Here is a 16,913-nt window from a genome sequence, read left to right as displayed (position 1 = left end):
ATCACCCTAAATCCTGCCCCCCCCCATCCCAGTGCCAAAAGGAAGACCCCTGTCTATTCAAATATCCTGGAGGTCATCCTGGATACTTACTGAGGGTGACTGTGTCATTAATTTTGAAGCTGCAGCGAACTTTATCCACACTGCGCGCATGGGAAAATCCGTTCCCCTTCACAACAACCTGGAACGTTTCTGGAGAAGGGAAAATGCAGGTTAGAGAAGTCCCAGGTGTCAACAAATTGAGTCACGTGATTACCAGTCAGTGCAGTGCATCCCCACTATCCAGTGTTGCAATCAGTCCCCGGATCTGGTCGAAGTAGGGACGATGTTCTCTGAACCTTGAACCTACCCTGGAACCCTTCGCATTGCTGCTGTTTGCCTCAGCAGTGAATGGGGACATCCATGCTAATGCCCCAGCTCAGGGATGTTCCAGAAACCAGAATCTCCATGCGCTCAGCCATTTCACTCAAACCAACCCAAATGGAGCAATTGCATTGTGTATTCTTTGGAATCTACAGCCTGTTTGATAATCTCCTGTTGGAGTTGGTGGATTAAATTTCCTCAAACGTGGCAGATAGCCCGTGCTGTTTTCTATTCAAATTCCAAAAAAGTTCTAAATCCCTGATGGAAAGCATGCTTTTGGAACTCTTGCCTTCCAAAAGTTGTTCTCCCTTCTCTGTTTTCAATTGACTCATTACTCTCATCATATTAGCAAAAGACAAGGAGTTGGAGTAAGCTCCAGGCCCTGACATCATGACTTATAATGTTCGCTTTGCATGAGGAGAGATCAAATATTCATGTATTTAACACACTGGAAGTTACTGTTACTGATTTGGAGCCTCAGTGTAACTGTGTCCCATCAGGTTTTAAGGCTCATGGGTCATGCGTAAAGAGGCTCTGCATTATATCCATAGCACACCCAGCCATGTGGAAGTAACCTCAAGGTTCCTGCCGAAGAGAATATATGGCAACGGTACGCCCAGTCATTTCGGGGCAGTTTGATCAAAGTTTTCCCACAGTCAGAATGCTGGTTGGAAAACTTTTGGGTCACTTCCCTGGAGCAGAAGGGGTCCATGAAGGAGAAACTGTTCGACAAGTCACAAGCCCTCACTTGAACTGGGAAGGTTATAAAACGGTCACTGCACACAATGCAAATGTGAGACAAAATTCTCTGGTCGGTCAGTGTCTGTGAGAGTCCACCTCAGATGGGAACACTCCACTGATTTTGTCAACGCCTCCCTCTCTGTGAGACCACCACTGTCCCCAACCCCTCCTTCCAGTGCCATTGCTTCTTCCTGTCTGCCCTGGCAAACTGCAGCCCCCTGCTTTGCATGTGTCACCTGAGGCTATCAGCCAGACTGGGTGAGGATGGCAGATTTCCTTCCCTGACATATGTACATGAACCACACAGCTTTTGAAACAAGATGACTAACAGTCACTACAGAGTTACCACTGGGCTAGGTACTTATTCCAGACTTTTAATCAAACTTATATTTCACCATCTACTGTGGTGGGATTTGAACCCAATTCCCCTGGACATGAACCAAGAGTTCTGGGTAATTCACCCAATGACATTACCACCATGCCACCTCCTCCCCCGTACCCAACGGCTTCCCAAGAATGTACTGTAAACCCCTTCCTTTGCCCCACATTGCCAACAGACGTAGAGTCATCTCTGGCAGATGATACTCACTTCCACCTCTCTGTATTGTCAGACTATCTCACGCCCACTTCTGGCTGGGGCACAATCTGGATGACACGGTGGCTCAGTGGTTAGCGCTGCAGCCTCACAGTACCAGGGACCTGGGTTCAATTCCAGCCTCAAGTGACTGTCTGTGTGGAGTTTGCACATTCTCCCCGAGTCTGTGTGAGTTTCCTCTGGGTGCTCTGGTTTCCTCCCATGGTCCAAAGATCTGCAGGCTAGGTGGATTGTCCATGCTAAATTGCCTGTAGTGTTCGGGGTGTGTAGATTATGTGGGTTCAAGGGCTATGGGCCTGTGTGGGAAGCTCCATGGCTGGGTGTGGATTTGTTGGGCTGAAGGGCCTGTTTCCACACTGTAGGGATTCTATGAATTTCCTTCTGAACTAAGAGCACCAAAGGCCACCTTTGTCAGCCTGTGTACAAGCTTGGAACTCCAGCTTTTACCTGGCTTGAGGACCAAGTCACTGAGTCCGAGCTGGACTCATCCATATCCTTTCATTATTCCAACCACCAATATCCGCCTTTGTGTCAGCTCCTGCCTCCTGCCCCCGCTTCACTAGTTTATTGCTGAAATACCTGACTATTTCTCGGTTTTGCCCCTATTCTACCGCTCCACAATATAATATCCGTTAGGTCTGCTGTCCCAACCCTATTCCACACCATCCCCTCCTCATTCTACCTTTACCCCCTGTCTTCATGGACCAAGACAGACACCCAGAGTCCAACGCAGAATCAATGTTCTCCTCCTTGCACTGCAGTGCATGCCTGACCTTCTTCCTACCTGTCTCAGAAACCTCCAAACTGGCCTCCTCCAAACTCTCGAACCCTTTCCCCTCCTCTAAATGGTTCTCCTTTCCCCCAGTGTCAGTGATGTGCCTTCTGGTGGCATGGACCATACGAAGATCCATAAAACATACATAATCCACAAACACCTCACTCTCTCGACAACTCTGTCCTCCTCCAAGATCCTCTGTCAGACACTTATTGGACCTAGCTTTTGGTTCACCCTCCAACGGTCTCATTTGGCAAATAACTTGAGATCCCTTCCCATTCTGAGGATTCGGTTAAGTTCCTCAGGTGTTTGTATACTTTGAAGACCCCTGTGTGAATTTTTCACTTGTTACTGCAGGAGCGGTGGGCTGTCTGGGTGAGATCTCAGATTTGAGATCAATCTGTTCCAGTGGGTGGGTTTGGAAAGACCTGAAAGAGCTCTTTTGCATTGTTGTTCACGCAGTTTGGTCACTCCAGAAGCAGGGGACACTGCCTCAGACTCAGCGATCTGAGATGAGCAGCGATTTCTTCACTCATGAGAGGCTAAATCTTTGGAACTGTCTACGTCTGTTGGAGTGTGGAAGCTCAAGTCGGTTCAAGATATAGATCAGTGGATTTCTTGACATCAATGACATCAAGGGATATAGGAATAGTGGGGAGCAAAGGCAATCATCCACAATGTAAAATCTCGAGCAATGCTCTGCTGTTGTTCCTATGTTCCTGTCCTGGTTCACCACCTGAAAGGTAAAGCAAGTTCTCAGCACAGCCTAGCCAACATTTTCCCCTCAAACTGAATTGTAGGGGATAAAAAAGACACATGTTGGTCAATGTCACTGCTCCCTGGGGTTTGGTGCTCTGAACAAAGGAATTGCCTCAATGCGAACTCTAGGACTGCACTGTGGGATGTGATTCAGGGCCAGACAAATCCAAATTCCTCCCTCATCCTTCTGAGGATCCTGGAAGTGAATCCTGTGACATTTCTCTGCTTTTCCTGGAGTGGGGAATTGGATGAGGAAAACACTGGGGTTTCAGCCAGACTGCCTCAGGATATCTCAGTTGGAAGGGTCTCATGTTGGGGGCCGTTGGGGTGGGGGGGATGGGGGTATAGATGGAAGAAAGCCAGGCACTGTCCTTTGGCGAGTACAGCTTGGAAACCAGGCAGTGTTCCTGTTGGATCCAGCTCCTTTGTTTTCGTCCCACGCATGGATGGTGACCACACACTGGGAAAGGCTCTGCTCACTGTGGTCTCCTGTCAACAATCCCCAGTATCAAAGCATGGGAACAGCACAATTCCTTCACCTGGGGACAGCCTCATCCTGAATTCCTTCTTCACACTGGGATCTCTCAAACAGGAGCAAGAATTGCCTTGTGAACTTCAATAAAACCAGCATTCCCCCTTCCCAGTTTCGAGGCTGTTTACTTACGAAAGAGCCTGGCTTGTTCAGTTTGATCTGTAATGCTTTGATCTCTCGGATTGACATTGACACCAAGCCATAGTATCATACAATCATACAGCACAGAAATAACCCTTCCATCGAACCAAACCACGCTGAACATAATCCAAAACGAAACTAGTCCCACCTGCCTGCTCCTGGCCCATATCCCTCTCAACTTTTCCTCTTCGTGATTTTATCCAAATGCCTTTTAATTGTTAATACTCTACCTGCATCTGTTACTTCCTCAGGAAGTTCATTCCACACACAAATGACTCTCTGTATAAAAATAAATTGCCCCCTTTTTTTTCAAATTTTTCTCCTCTCACCTCCTAGTTTTGAAATACCCCACCCTGGGGAAAAGTCACCTGCCATACACTTCACCTCTACCCCTGATGATTTTTATAACCCTCAACAGGGTCACCCCCTCAGCCTCCTAAACTCCAGTGTAAAAGGATCCCAGCTGATCCTGCCACAGAGGATGCAAGGAGCAAGGGGGTGGGTTTTAAATGGGGCCTTAACCAGGGAGTTCAGAGGCTGAGACATGATGGAGGAACTCCCAAAGGAAGATTCGGCCAGAAGCCCTGGACTAACTCAATTGGAGAAGTGCAGAGATCTCAGAGGGATGGGAGTGTGATGGGAAAGGCTCCAGAGGTGGGAAGGGGACAAGGGGTGCCGAGGGATTTGCTAAAAAAAGGGTGAGATTTTATCAGCTGAAACATTTCTTGACCATAGATCTTGAGCAAGGCCAGGGGCAAAGGGGGCAGGAGATGATGAGGATGAGGGTTGGCGTTAGGTGTTCGAGGCAGTGATAAGAAATGGAAAGGACTTGTTTGAACACTGAGCACATGGGCGCTCACTACCATTTAAGTACTGCACTCGAGAAAAATTTGACCGCTCCAAGAATGCAATGCCACGAGCATGTTTCACAGGAAAAAATCCCGAGACTCCAGTTGGACATGGTCCATTTCATACGTCACCAGTATATGAATCAATGCCAGGCCTAGCCTCAGCTCTCTGTAACTTGGCTACAGTGATAACCAAGGTAATGTCAGAGAGTAACTAGTCAAGGGGAGACTCCCTTCCTGGGCACGTTGTATACCAGCTCCTGAACAGCTCAGCTGGATTGGAACCAACACACCAATGTGAGGGGCATGATCCCGTGAGCTGATGTGTCCGACAGCCGTTCTTGGGATCCTGCAGTGCCTTCCACTGGGACCTGAGGAACTCCTCATTTTACTTCTGGCCTTACTCGGCTGTGGGACCACCATCATTTCCCGGCTCAGAGTGGGGAAGGGCTAAGAGATCCGGGTCACCCAGAACGCTGAAGCTTACTCACACCAAAGCATGTGCACTCCTGTCACCCCTGTGCTCACTCCAGCTTCACTAACACCTCTATTATAAAATCTCGTTCGCACTGACAAAGCCTTCCATCACGTCACCCTTCCCTGTCTCCGGAACTATCTCCATCTTGTCAAGGCTCCGGGATATCTGTGCTCATTGGCCTCTTACATCTCCCTGTAGTCCAGAATCAGTGTACGAGCCTTCAGCTCCCTTTGCTGTAGAATACCCCGCAACCAGCTCTCTGCTATAGCCCCCACCTCACTCCCCTACCTGAAGGCACGCCTCAAAAAACCTACCTCTGATGGTGGACCATGACATCCCCGTCTCACTAGCTCACTGCAATACCACTGCTTGGTCATGCAGAGGGGCCTGAGGCCCACTGGCTCTCACGCTGGAGGCCGCTACGCCAATGCAAGTCCACATTTGATTCGACCTTCGACAGAGCCATGGGGATGGAAGTTGGGGGCGGGGGGCAGCAGCTCGTCACAATGCCCAGTGAATGTGGATTGTGTGAACAGTTGCCTGTTGACACTCGCACCTCGATCGCAAAGTGAGCAGGGCCAAACCCCACCCCTTTGAGTCCATACTGGATCTTTCGGAAAACCGTCTATCCCGTCTTCTTTTCCCATTCCCCACATCCCGCTCCCCCTCACTTTCTCTTGCATGGGATTTCTGCTGTTCCTGCAGAATGGAAACTTTCTGATGGAATGAAACTGCACGAAGGGAGGAAATGAACTGACATGCGTGCTTTTGCTGGAATGGGTTCATTCTGGAATAGATTGACAAAGGATAAATATTCAATGCGTTTGGAGTTGGCTGCAAATCCTTACCTCCAGCACAGATGCTTGATGGCTCAGCAGCTAGGATCTCAATGCAGGATTTCTTCAAGATCTATTTGCCAGGGAGAAAGAAGCAACAATTAGCAATCCAGCAATGCTTTCCAGTGTGCTGCCAGAACTGGGAATAAACATTAACATGTGACTGACCAAACAATGGCACATCTTTCTGCAGGATGGTCAGGTTCCAAAACATACAGGGCAAGCCAATGTTCAAGACACAAATTGCTGATTGTCCAAGTAAATGTTGAGGAGTTTCAGACAGAGGGAGATCAAGTGGATGACAGATTTACTCACACAAGTGCAGGCCACTCAGCCCCTTGACTGAGTTCACCTGAGATCGCGTACGATCTGGGTGTGACCTCAATCCTTTCTCACCAGTCTTGGTTCTACATCCTTCAGACATAATGTCACAGAGGTACACAGCACAGAAACAGGTCCCTCAGCCCAACTCGCCCATGCTGGCCCAGTTTCCAATTTTACAAAGTCCAATTTTCCTGTGTTTGGCCTCTAAACCTCTCCCATCCATGTACCTGCACAAATGCTTCTCAAATGTTCGAACTGTCCCACCTCCGCCACGTCCCTGACAGCCCATTCCATATATACACCCTCCCCCGCGTGAAGAACCCACCCCTCATGTTCCCATCAAATCTTTCCCCGCTCACCTGAAACCCATGCCCTCTACCCTTGGACTCCCCTACCCTGGGAAAAAGACCCTGGCCACTCACCTTATCCATGTCCCCACCCACTACAATTCTACAGAATCACAGAGATGTTATATTCAGCCAGGAGGCTACTCAGCCCATTGTGTCTCCGCCTACAGCCCAAATGAGCACCACGAATGAGTGCCATTGTCAGCCCTTTTCCCCACAACCCTGCACATTTAGTTAATCAGGCGATACCCTCATCTTGAACCTGCCTGCATCGCATTTCCAGGCAAAGCATTACTAATGCTAACACACTGCTGAAGAAAAACCTTTTCTTTGACACCCCGCACTAGCTTCTTTCGCAAAATGTTTTCGACCTGTTGCCATCTCATTCCCAATTCTTTACCAGGCTGGAGCAATTTCTCTCTGTTGGTTCTGCCCAGTCCCCCTCTTAGTCTTCTCCTCTCCAAGGTCCCATTGCCCCAATTTATCCAACTATCCAATCCCCGGATTGATTCTGCCCTGGTCTTGTGGAAAATGAATGGTCTGAGGCTAGAGACGCTGCTTTTGACACCAAGTCACCTAATCATGAGGGGTGTGGACAGAGTAAATACCCAAGGTCTTTTCCCCAGGATGGGGGAGTCCAAAACTAGAGGATGTAGGTTCAAAGTGAGAGAGGAAAGATTTAAAAGGGGCCTAAGGGTCAACTTTTTCACACAGAGGGTGGTGTGTGTACAGAATGAGCTGCCAGAGGATGTGGTGGAGGCTGGTACAATTACAGCATTGAAAAGGCATCTGGATGGGTACATGAATAGGAAGGGCTTAGAGGGATATGGGCCAAATGCTGGTGAATGGGACGAGATTAATTTAGGGTATCTGGTCGGTATGGACGAGTTGGACTGAAGGGTGTGTTTCTGTTCCGTACAGCTCTATGACTCAATGTCTCCTGAGTGGTCTGAAGCCAATGTGAAGACTATCCCACCTTGTCCGAAATCTCGCCACCAGAACAAAGTGTTTCACTCTATAACCCACAATCAATACCAAACAAAATCCCAAATGCCTCACTCAACTCTGTACTGCTTACAGCTTCGGTGCCCTCAGCTGAGCAAGAATGTAATTGTATTGGAGTTAGTTCAAAGAAAGTTGACTCCAGATTAACTCCAGATATTAGAGGTTCCTCTTTCGAAGACAAATTGAGCAGTTCAGACCGATACATTAAAGTTGCGAAGGATGAGTGGAGATCTAACTGAGATATGTCTACTAATAAAGCAGAAACAAACAGAATGACCAGGGGTCACTCAGGCCCTGTGATACAGAACGACCAGGGGTCACTCAGGCCCTGTGAGACAGAACGACCGGGGTCACTCAGGCCCTGTGATACAGAATGACCAGGGGACACTCAGACCCTGTGATACACAATGATCAGGGGTCACTCAGACCCTGTGATACAGAATGAGGAGGGGTCACTCAGACGCTGTGATACACAATGACCAGGGGTCACTCAGGCCCTGTCATACAGAATGACCAAGGGTCACTCAGACTCTGTGATACAGAATGACCAGGGGTCACTCAGACCCTGTGATAGTGAATGGCCAGGGGTCACTCAGATCCTGTGATATTAAATGACCAGGGGTCACTGAGACCCTGTGAAATTGAATAACCAGGGGTCACTCAGAACCTGAAATATTGAATGGCCAGGGGACACTCAGACCCTGTGATATGAATGACCAGGGGTCACTCAGGCCCTGTGATACAGAACGACCGGGGTCACTCAGGCCCTGTGATACAGAATGACCAGGGGACACTCAGACCCTGTGATACACAATGATCAGGGGTCACTCAGACCCTGTGATGGTGAATGAGGAGGGGTCACTCAGACCCTGTGATACTGAATGACCAGGGGTCACTCAGACCCTGTGATATGAATGACCAGGGGTCACTCAGACCCTGTGATACTGAATGACCAGGGGTCACTCAGACCCTGTAATACAGAATGGCCAAAGGTCACTCAGACCCTGTGACAGGGAGTGACTGATGATCATTACGGACTACAATAAGCAGACTTGTGCAGACTGAGTTTGAAAGAGGATCAGTTGGTTCTCACCGTTCTGATCAAAAAGGTTTGGAGCGTTTCACTGTTTTAATTGCTGCCTATAAAACATCTCTTCCCTGAGCACACAGTGTTCCCTCTGGAATGTGGGTCTCTCTTGGATCACTCTACTTTCTTGTGGTGTTTGAGATGGAAAGCAATCAGCAACGGAAGATACACAGTGAGATTTACTGCCAACAGCTTACCGGCTCCTCCCCACACACCTCCAGGTTCACTGTATGTAAACGTCGAGCAATCAGCCTGCAGCTCCCAATGGGATCAATATAGGGTGACCCCAGTGACCCAGAGTATCCCCTGTGATAGCACTATACCAGTCTTTGTCCAGCTGACAAATTCCTCACCGGTCGGAAATTCCCAAGCCTTAAATTCATGGGGGAAACAAGGCAGGAGAGTCGAGCAAGGGCCCATCAGATCAGCGATGAAGGGCGGAACAAACTCTGAATGGGCTGAATGGCCGAATTCTACCTCAACGTCTTATGGTCCTCCATCCTCAAATATACGCCCCTGTCTGAAGTCCCTGCCTTTCATTTCTGTTCATGTTGTTCAAAAGGTCTGTAGGTGCTGGTCACTGGGTTTGCTCACTGGTGCAGTTGGAATTGGTGGTGTTATTTCTGTGAGGCTTCACGTCCAGTGGGGCCAGATCTGACAGTGTGTGGGAGGAGCATTCACTTTCTGTCCGGGCAGAGCGAGGTAGCGTGCAGCCAACTCATTTTTGGCTCAAAAAGTAAGCTGCTGTAAGTTCTGGGCAGCAAAATCACCATCAGTGGAGCAATCAGGAAAAGCAATCAATAGAGCCCAACCAGGGTATGGAAACCGATGCAATACCTGGGAAATGTTACCTGCACCGGACCTGTTCCTCTGGTGCAGTACACAGTAAGTGTCAGCTTTCTCACTGTCCTGCGATGACCCCACCTCCTCTCGCTGCCCACTGCCCCACTCCCACCACAATCAGTTCATCTCGACAAAGGCTCTCTGATCCCAAACCTCGTTTCCATCCAGCTTTTCCCAGGCTGCTTTTTGAAAATGAGCTGGGGAAGCAGCTTTTTTTTTGTTTTAATAGCTAGCAGCTGCTTGCAATTCCTGCTGTCATTCACTGCAGTGGGCAGCCACGTTCACTAGGAGACTGTACAGCACTCACCGAGTCGATGATGCCTTGGAGTGCCTCAAAACCGTCATTCACCGGGAAAACATGGTCTTTACTGTCTGCAATTCGGGCCAGCTACAACCGGGGAGGTGGAAGGGACAGGCAGGGGAGGGCAATTACGGTGGGGATAGGAGGTCAGATTCAGGGGAGGCAAAGAAATTATTTCATTATTTACACCATTAGTTTGCAACTTTTAAATCAATATTAACAAATCAATATTAAATATATTGTAATATCATACATAACTGCATCATTATCTCACGATTATCAGTGAATAAATATGAATAAATAGGGCAGCACGGTGGCTCAGTGGTTAGCACTGCCAGAGGCCCAGGTTCAATTCCAGCCTTGGGGAACTGAGATTAGCCATGGGAAATGCAGGGTTACAAGGATAGGGTGGGATGCTCTTTGTGGGGTCAGCATGAACCCAATAGGCTGAATGGTCTGCTTCCACACTGTAGGGGTTCGACAAAATATTGCACAAAGAACTGTAGTCAGTTTCCCACCACTTACCCAAGACTGCTACCAGAGCTCAAGATGGTTCAAGTCCAGTGGCTTTGACAGCAATGTCAGTTCAATTCCACATTTGCCTTCTCTCAGTTAGAACTGGGAAACTATCGATGTTTCACAGGATGCCTTAGCGGCTCCAGAAATAGGGAAGGTTGGGTTCCGAGGCCCAAGTCACTACCTGGCAGACACTGGCAGGAGTTCTTCTGCCTTGGCAAATGCTTTGTTTCTCGTTTTCGATCTGAAGAGCTGAGGCGAGCAGTGAGCACGGGGGATATGGTGTCTCCAACGTTAGGTGCTGAGCTTCAGGAATATTTTCCATGTTGTGCTGTAGGAATGGGTCGGACTGGGCGTGTTTCCGCAGGAGTTACAAAGACGGCTGTGCGACCTGATTGCACTGTGTGCGATCCCGAGTCATCCACACGCAGTGGGGACGCACGCGATATTTCCTCATGGCTTTCATTCCCTTGTGGGATGTGGGCATCACTGGCCAGGCCACCATACATCGTCTGTCCCTAGTTGCCCCATGAGAAGGTGGGGGTGAGCTGCCTTCTCGAACTGCTGCAGTTCATGTGCTGTGGGTTGACCCACAATGCCAGTGGGGAGGGAATTCCAGGATTTTGACCCAGCCACACTGAACAAATGGCAATATATTTCCAAGTCAGGATGGTGAGGGTCTCGGAGGGGAACTTGCAGGGGACAGTCTTCCCATGTATCTGCTGCCCTTGTCCTTCTGGATGGAAACGGTCGTGGGTTTGGAAGGTGCTGTCTGAGGGACTTTGGTGAATTTCTGAACTGCATCTTGTAGATAGTACATGCTGCTGCTATTAGCCTGTCAGTCAGAGTTGGGAGCTACGGCAGTAAAATGTAGGGGTTGTGCTTACAGGACGGAGATGAGTTTTTTTTTCTCAATCTGCAACTTTGGGACTCTCTGCCTCTGAAAGGGGGTGGATACAGGGCCACTGAATATTATTAAGGCAGAGTTAGGAAGAATCCAATGAGGCAGGGGAGTGAGAGGAAATTAGATGGGAATCTGGAATTCAAATTGCAAACAGACCAGCAGGGATTTTACTGAACAGCACATTAGTTAAGAGCGGGGTGGCGGGGGGGTGGTGTGTGGCTGTGGGGGTCAACCTCTGACCCAATTGGATGGGTCATAAGGAGAGGGAGGTTCTCGAGGTTGTGTGTTTTGACCCCAAACTCAGGGCATTAGCTGTCCACAGCACTGTGCCTCTCTCTTCTTTGCGCACTTCTCTCTCAAATAAACCGTCTACATGGCTTTGTCAGGAGGAGGTCACGTCCCACAAATGTAATGGAATTCTTTGACAAGGTCTCATAGACAACGAGAGAGGCTCATGCTGCGAAGGTTTATAGAGACGTTCAAAAGCATTTGCCAGGGTGCCCACGGTTAGCAAATTAGAAAAGTTTGGGATTGATGGGTCCTCGGTAGCAGGGATTGGAAGTTGGCTAAAAGGATGGTTAGGGTTAGGTGGACATCTCTCAGACTCAAGACGAGCTGAAATTGGTGATCCCCGGGATTGGTGTTGGCACCGTTTTTTTCTGCTTTATATAAATAATTTGGAGATGGGTGTTGAGGGCAAAATCACTAATATTTCAGGTTACCCTAAGCTAGGGAGAAAAGTGAATTGTGAGGATGACACTGAACGACTTCAGAGGGGCATTGACCAAATGGGCAGACACCTGGCAGAGGAAAGTCAATGCAGAGAAATGTGACGTTATGCATCTGGGTAGAAGAAACTTGGAGAGAGAATACAGGCTGAGTGGTACAACACTGAGGGGACACGGGGGCTTGGGGTGCACATGCGTAATTCTCCGAAGGTGGCCAGGCAAGTTGGAACAGTTGCTAAGAAGGTTGATAAGGATCCTTGTGTTTATAAATAGAGGCATAGAGTATAAAAGCGAGGAAGTGATGCTGCACCTCTACGCATCATTGGTCAGGCCACATTTGGAATGTCGTGTTCAGTTCTGAGCACCTTGTTTAATGAAGGATGATTCCCAATTTTTAATGAGCGATTCCTAGTTGTAGATTCTTCCATGGAAAGAATCACCCTCTCCACATCGATCATGTCAAGACCCCTCAAAATTTTACCTGCTTCAACCAAGCTGCCCATTACTTATTTTAAATTCTAGCCTGTCTGATTTTTCCACAGAAAACCATGCTCTCATCCCAAATTGATAAACCTTCTCCAAATTTACATCTTCATCAGAGAATGCATCTGTTCGGTGTATTCTACCTATTAACATCATTTGCCAATTCACTGCAGCCAGCTCTGTTCTCGTTCCCACATATTTACCATTTTGAAAGTTTTTTTTTAAAAAATGTCTTGGACCCACTCCTCTCTCTCCATCGAATCAAAGGCAAAATTTAAACAAATTGTGATTGCTGCTACCGAAGGGTGCTTTCTCTTTGAGGTCACAAATTGATCCTATCTCATTGCTGAATCCCAGGTCTCATGTCACCTACTAACCAGTTGGCTCCAGGATACATTCTTATTAGAAACTGCCCCAAAACTTTCCAGAAACTCATCTTCATCCATTGATCTGTGCCTTTCTGACCTTTACAGTCTGTAAGCAGATTGAAATCTGCCGTGATTATTTCTGTACCCTCTGATTATTTCTCCTCCATCCTACAAATTGGTTACTGTTCAGGGCTCCCAGGAGCAACTCTTTGCCATTGATTCACCACAACACAAACTGTTTCCACAGGCTGGTTTCCTGAACTGAGGTCATCCTTCATTCTTGTGCGAACACAACCACCCTCCCACATTTTCTTATCCTCCCTAAATGTCACTGTTGTGGCTCCCAGATTGTACTCAGTCATTACATTTCAACTTTCAGTTCATCTAGTCCGTGTCAAATGCTGTGTTTATTCAGATACAGAGCCCTCAGCTTAAACCTTTGATTCTTCTAGTATCCTCTAGACCTATCTTTTGACTGACTCTCTTGATCTGTATTCCTGAAAGGAAAGTGCAGTGACTGGAACCAAATGGACCTCATTGACATTGCGATCTGTGATTGAATTTTTCAACCTGGGCCAATCAGGGAGCCCTGGCTGACAGATATAAAATGGAGTGTCAGAGAGTTTCCTGACTTCCGGGACTAAATCGGAGCCTCTGGCAGGTGCACAAGTAAATAAAGGGTGTCTCGGTGACAGGATACCGGCCTCTGGGCAATTATTTCAGAGAATTTATGTTATGAAATGAAAAGTTACGTTGCCGGAGGAGAGTCAGATCGTGAGGAGGCAATTTGCACAGGTAGTTCCTGAAATGAGAAACTTCAGCGATGTGGATAGATTGAAGAGATTGGGACTGTTCTCCCTGGAGACAGGAAAGCTGAGAGGGAAATCCGAGCAAGGTATTCAAACAGGAGCAGGCTGCTCAGAGGAGACGGGGAGATGCTGTTACCCCTCGGAAAAGGAACAAGAATGAGAAGAGAACAGGTTTGAAATGAGGTGAAAAACCTTTTCTCCCTCTGCCTGGAATGCACTGCCTGGAAATGTCGTGGAGGCAGGTTCAGGAGCAGCATTCAAGAGGGGCACTGGATGGTGATTTGGATAGAAATGGTGTGTAGGGAGATGGTTGGGAGATAGGGAATAGAACTGGTGCAGGCAGTTGGCATTGGGCCAAATGGCCTCGTTTTGCACTGGAACAATCCTGTGATTCTGAGGGTTGCTCAGATTGAGGAGAGTTGCCTCCAAGAATCAATGGGGACCACTGTTTTCCTAGAGCAGCTCTCCTGAGCTGAGGTTGGGAGGCTACGGTCTGAGGGTGCCACTCTGCGTTATAGACCAGGAACCTGTCCTGCTCTTCAGTTTGTCAGGAGGATGGAAGGCTGCATTTCAAAAGTGCTCAGAGATAGAAAGGACTGCAGGTGTTGGAGTCAGCGCCCATTTCTGAAGAAGGATCCTGACCCGAAACATCAGCTTTCCTGCTCCTCTGAAGCTGCCGGGCCCGTTGTGTTCTCCCAGCTTCACACTGTCTTATTTCAAAAGTGACTACCTTGGTCATCAAGCCCTGCAGAGGCCTTGAACCTGGTTTGTGCGTAGGCATGTTAGCCGCTACACCAGGAGCCCTGCTATTCCCTAGTGACCAGGGTTCAGCACACAACCCTCTGCAGTCCTTTCCAATGCTAACAGAGCCCTCTCCTCAGTGGTGGTCAGTGGAAACTCTGACTGCATTTGTTCACCTGGAAAGCCACCACTCTGGGCTGGAATCAGCATGGGGTTTCTCTGAATATCATATACCAGAAACCTGGTCAGTCGCCAAAGGTCAGGAGATAGGAAGGGAGAATGGCTGATGTCCTTCCCTGGCGGGGCTTCCAACCATTGACAACAGATTCCATCACTGTCAGGTCCTTAATTCTAGATTCTTTACTGAATTTAAATTCCACATTCTGCCGTGGCAGGATTCGAACCCAGGTCCCAGGAAAAGAGCCTGGCTCTCTGGATCACCAGCCCAGTGACAATAATATAGCCTCCCCCATGTTTTCCCATATTAAGCAGACAGCAGCATCTCTTCCAGTGGCCACCCAAGGAAGCAATGCTGAGTGGCTCAAACTGAAAGCATAGCGGGCTTTTAATTCACACAACTGGAGGCAGGGATCACACCTGATTTGTGGCTTATCCTGGAAAGTCCAGGAACATTCCATTTGGGACAGAACCTCCCGCAGAGTGACGGTGGTTGAAGAGCCAGGGAAAGGTGCGCAGCACAGGACAGAAGCGGGTGTGGGAAAGGAGTGGGCGGGCTGAACATCACTCCCCAGCCCCACCTCCCACTCGTCAAGGCCTCATGGAACCATTTCTGCGACTACTCTGATTCTGCCAATGAAGGAGATGCGTTCGAACGCTCGTGGAGCTTTCGTTGGAGCCCCGTGCTTGAAATTTGGCCAAGTTTCAATTCCTTGAATTCAAAGAATTATTGGAATGCCTGCTTCGATTCCCTGTTTCTCCCCATCTGCTTTGTACATCAGTCCTGTTGTTTGAAACAGAAATACAGGTCAGCGCTGTGTTGCTGGATAAACCTGGTGCCGCTGTCCCTGAATCTGGATTCTGATCAGTACTCGGGATTATCGATTGCTTTTAAACACTGACATTAGAACGGCAGCGGATACTACATGGGAATGTGGAGCCCTGGAAGCCAAAGGAGTGAGGAAGGGTCTTATGTTGGACTGGGTCCTTATTCGAACACAAGGGACAGAACAGTTTTTGTTTTAGGGGCTTAGAAAGACAAAGCAGAGGAACGACCAGTGAATCATTTGATCTGTCCACTCCAGTTGATAACACCAGACACTTCAATAGGACAACGTGGTCTGCCTGTAAAATTGCTCTGAGCTTCCAAAGGGGATGATCTCACTGAGTTTGTTTTCAGTTCAAGTGAAACAGTCTGTTGCAAGCCAGCGTCGAATGGAACAAATTATCAGGTGGTTATGAATGGAATGCTTCTCCATCAAATTGACAAACTGCTACAGAGTGCAGACTTTGAAGTTAAAGAACTGCAATTATTATGGACTGAAGATTTGCAACCATCGTGGCAACATTCTGTTTTATTCATTCACAGGACGCACACATCCCTGGCGAGGCAGCATTTATTACCCAGAGGGCAGTTAAGAGTCAGCCACATTGCCGTGGGCCTGGAGTCACATGTAGGCCAGACCAGGTAAGGACGGCAGGTTTCCCTCCCTAAAGGACATTAGTGAACCAGATGGATTTTTCCTGACAATTGACAACAGGATCATGGTTAACATTAGACTTCTAGGTTTTTTAAAATTCAAATTCTGTCATGGTAGGATTTGAACCGTAATTGCTAGCATATTATCAGAGTCTCTCAGTTAACAGTCCAGGGCTAATACCACTAGGCCATCACTGTCCCCTCCTTTGAGTTAAATGAGTCATAATGTAGGGTCTTCTTACTCTCCAGTGAAAGGTAAATCCACCTGGTTATATTCTTTTCCAACCTCATCCATCAGGCAGAAAATACAAAAGCTTAAACACACAAGACCATCAGGTTCTAGAGCAGCTTCTTCCCCTCTGTTCTGATAACAGATTTCTGAATGGACCTCTCAAATTTAACATTTAATGTTGACCTCGCTCTTTGTGCACCTTCTATGCAGCTGTAACTTTGCAATCCTCACTCTGTTCTGTTACCCTAATGCACTTTGTTTGATACGAAGTGCCTGTATTGCACACAAAACATAACCTTTCACTGTACCTTGGTACATGTGATAATAATAATATAAGTCACAGTCTTACTGGACCATAGGCCTCCTCTCTTGTGGGAAACAGAGAGATGACTAATAGCTGTCTAACCCAAGGGCTACCATGCCCCAGGTGAGGGGGCAAGTTGAGAAGGACAGTTTGTCATGGTGATCTCAGCTAGAGACAGGAATTGAACCCAAACTGTTGG

At 48.0% G+C, this 16,913-nt stretch overlaps 1 protein-coding gene across 1 annotated transcript in view; it reads right to left on the bottom strand.

Moving 5' to 3' along the window:
- Positions 1 to 16,913, bottom strand: part of LOC125447911 (anthrax toxin receptor 1-like) — a 149,793-nt gene that overhangs the window by 91,678 nt on the left and 41,202 nt on the right. Inside the window, exons 8-10 of the mRNA XM_048522695.2 lie at positions 9,979 to 10,059; positions 6,078 to 6,138; positions 91 to 189 (exon numbers count right to left, since the gene is read on the bottom strand). Coding sequence (XP_048378652.1) covers positions 91 to 189; positions 6,078 to 6,138; positions 9,979 to 10,059 — 241 coding nt within the window. The remainder of the gene's footprint in view (positions 1 to 90; positions 190 to 6,077; positions 6,139 to 9,978; positions 10,060 to 16,913) is intronic.

This window comes from Stegostoma tigrinum, chromosome 40 (genome assembly GCF_030684315.1).
Source record: "Stegostoma tigrinum isolate sSteTig4 chromosome 40, sSteTig4.hap1, whole genome shotgun sequence".
NCBI classification, from domain to species: Eukaryota; Metazoa; Chordata; class Chondrichthyes; order Orectolobiformes; family Stegostomatidae; genus Stegostoma; species Stegostoma tigrinum.
The sequence above is the reverse complement of the archived record's forward strand: the minus strand, read 5'-3'. Positions and strand labels throughout refer to the sequence as shown.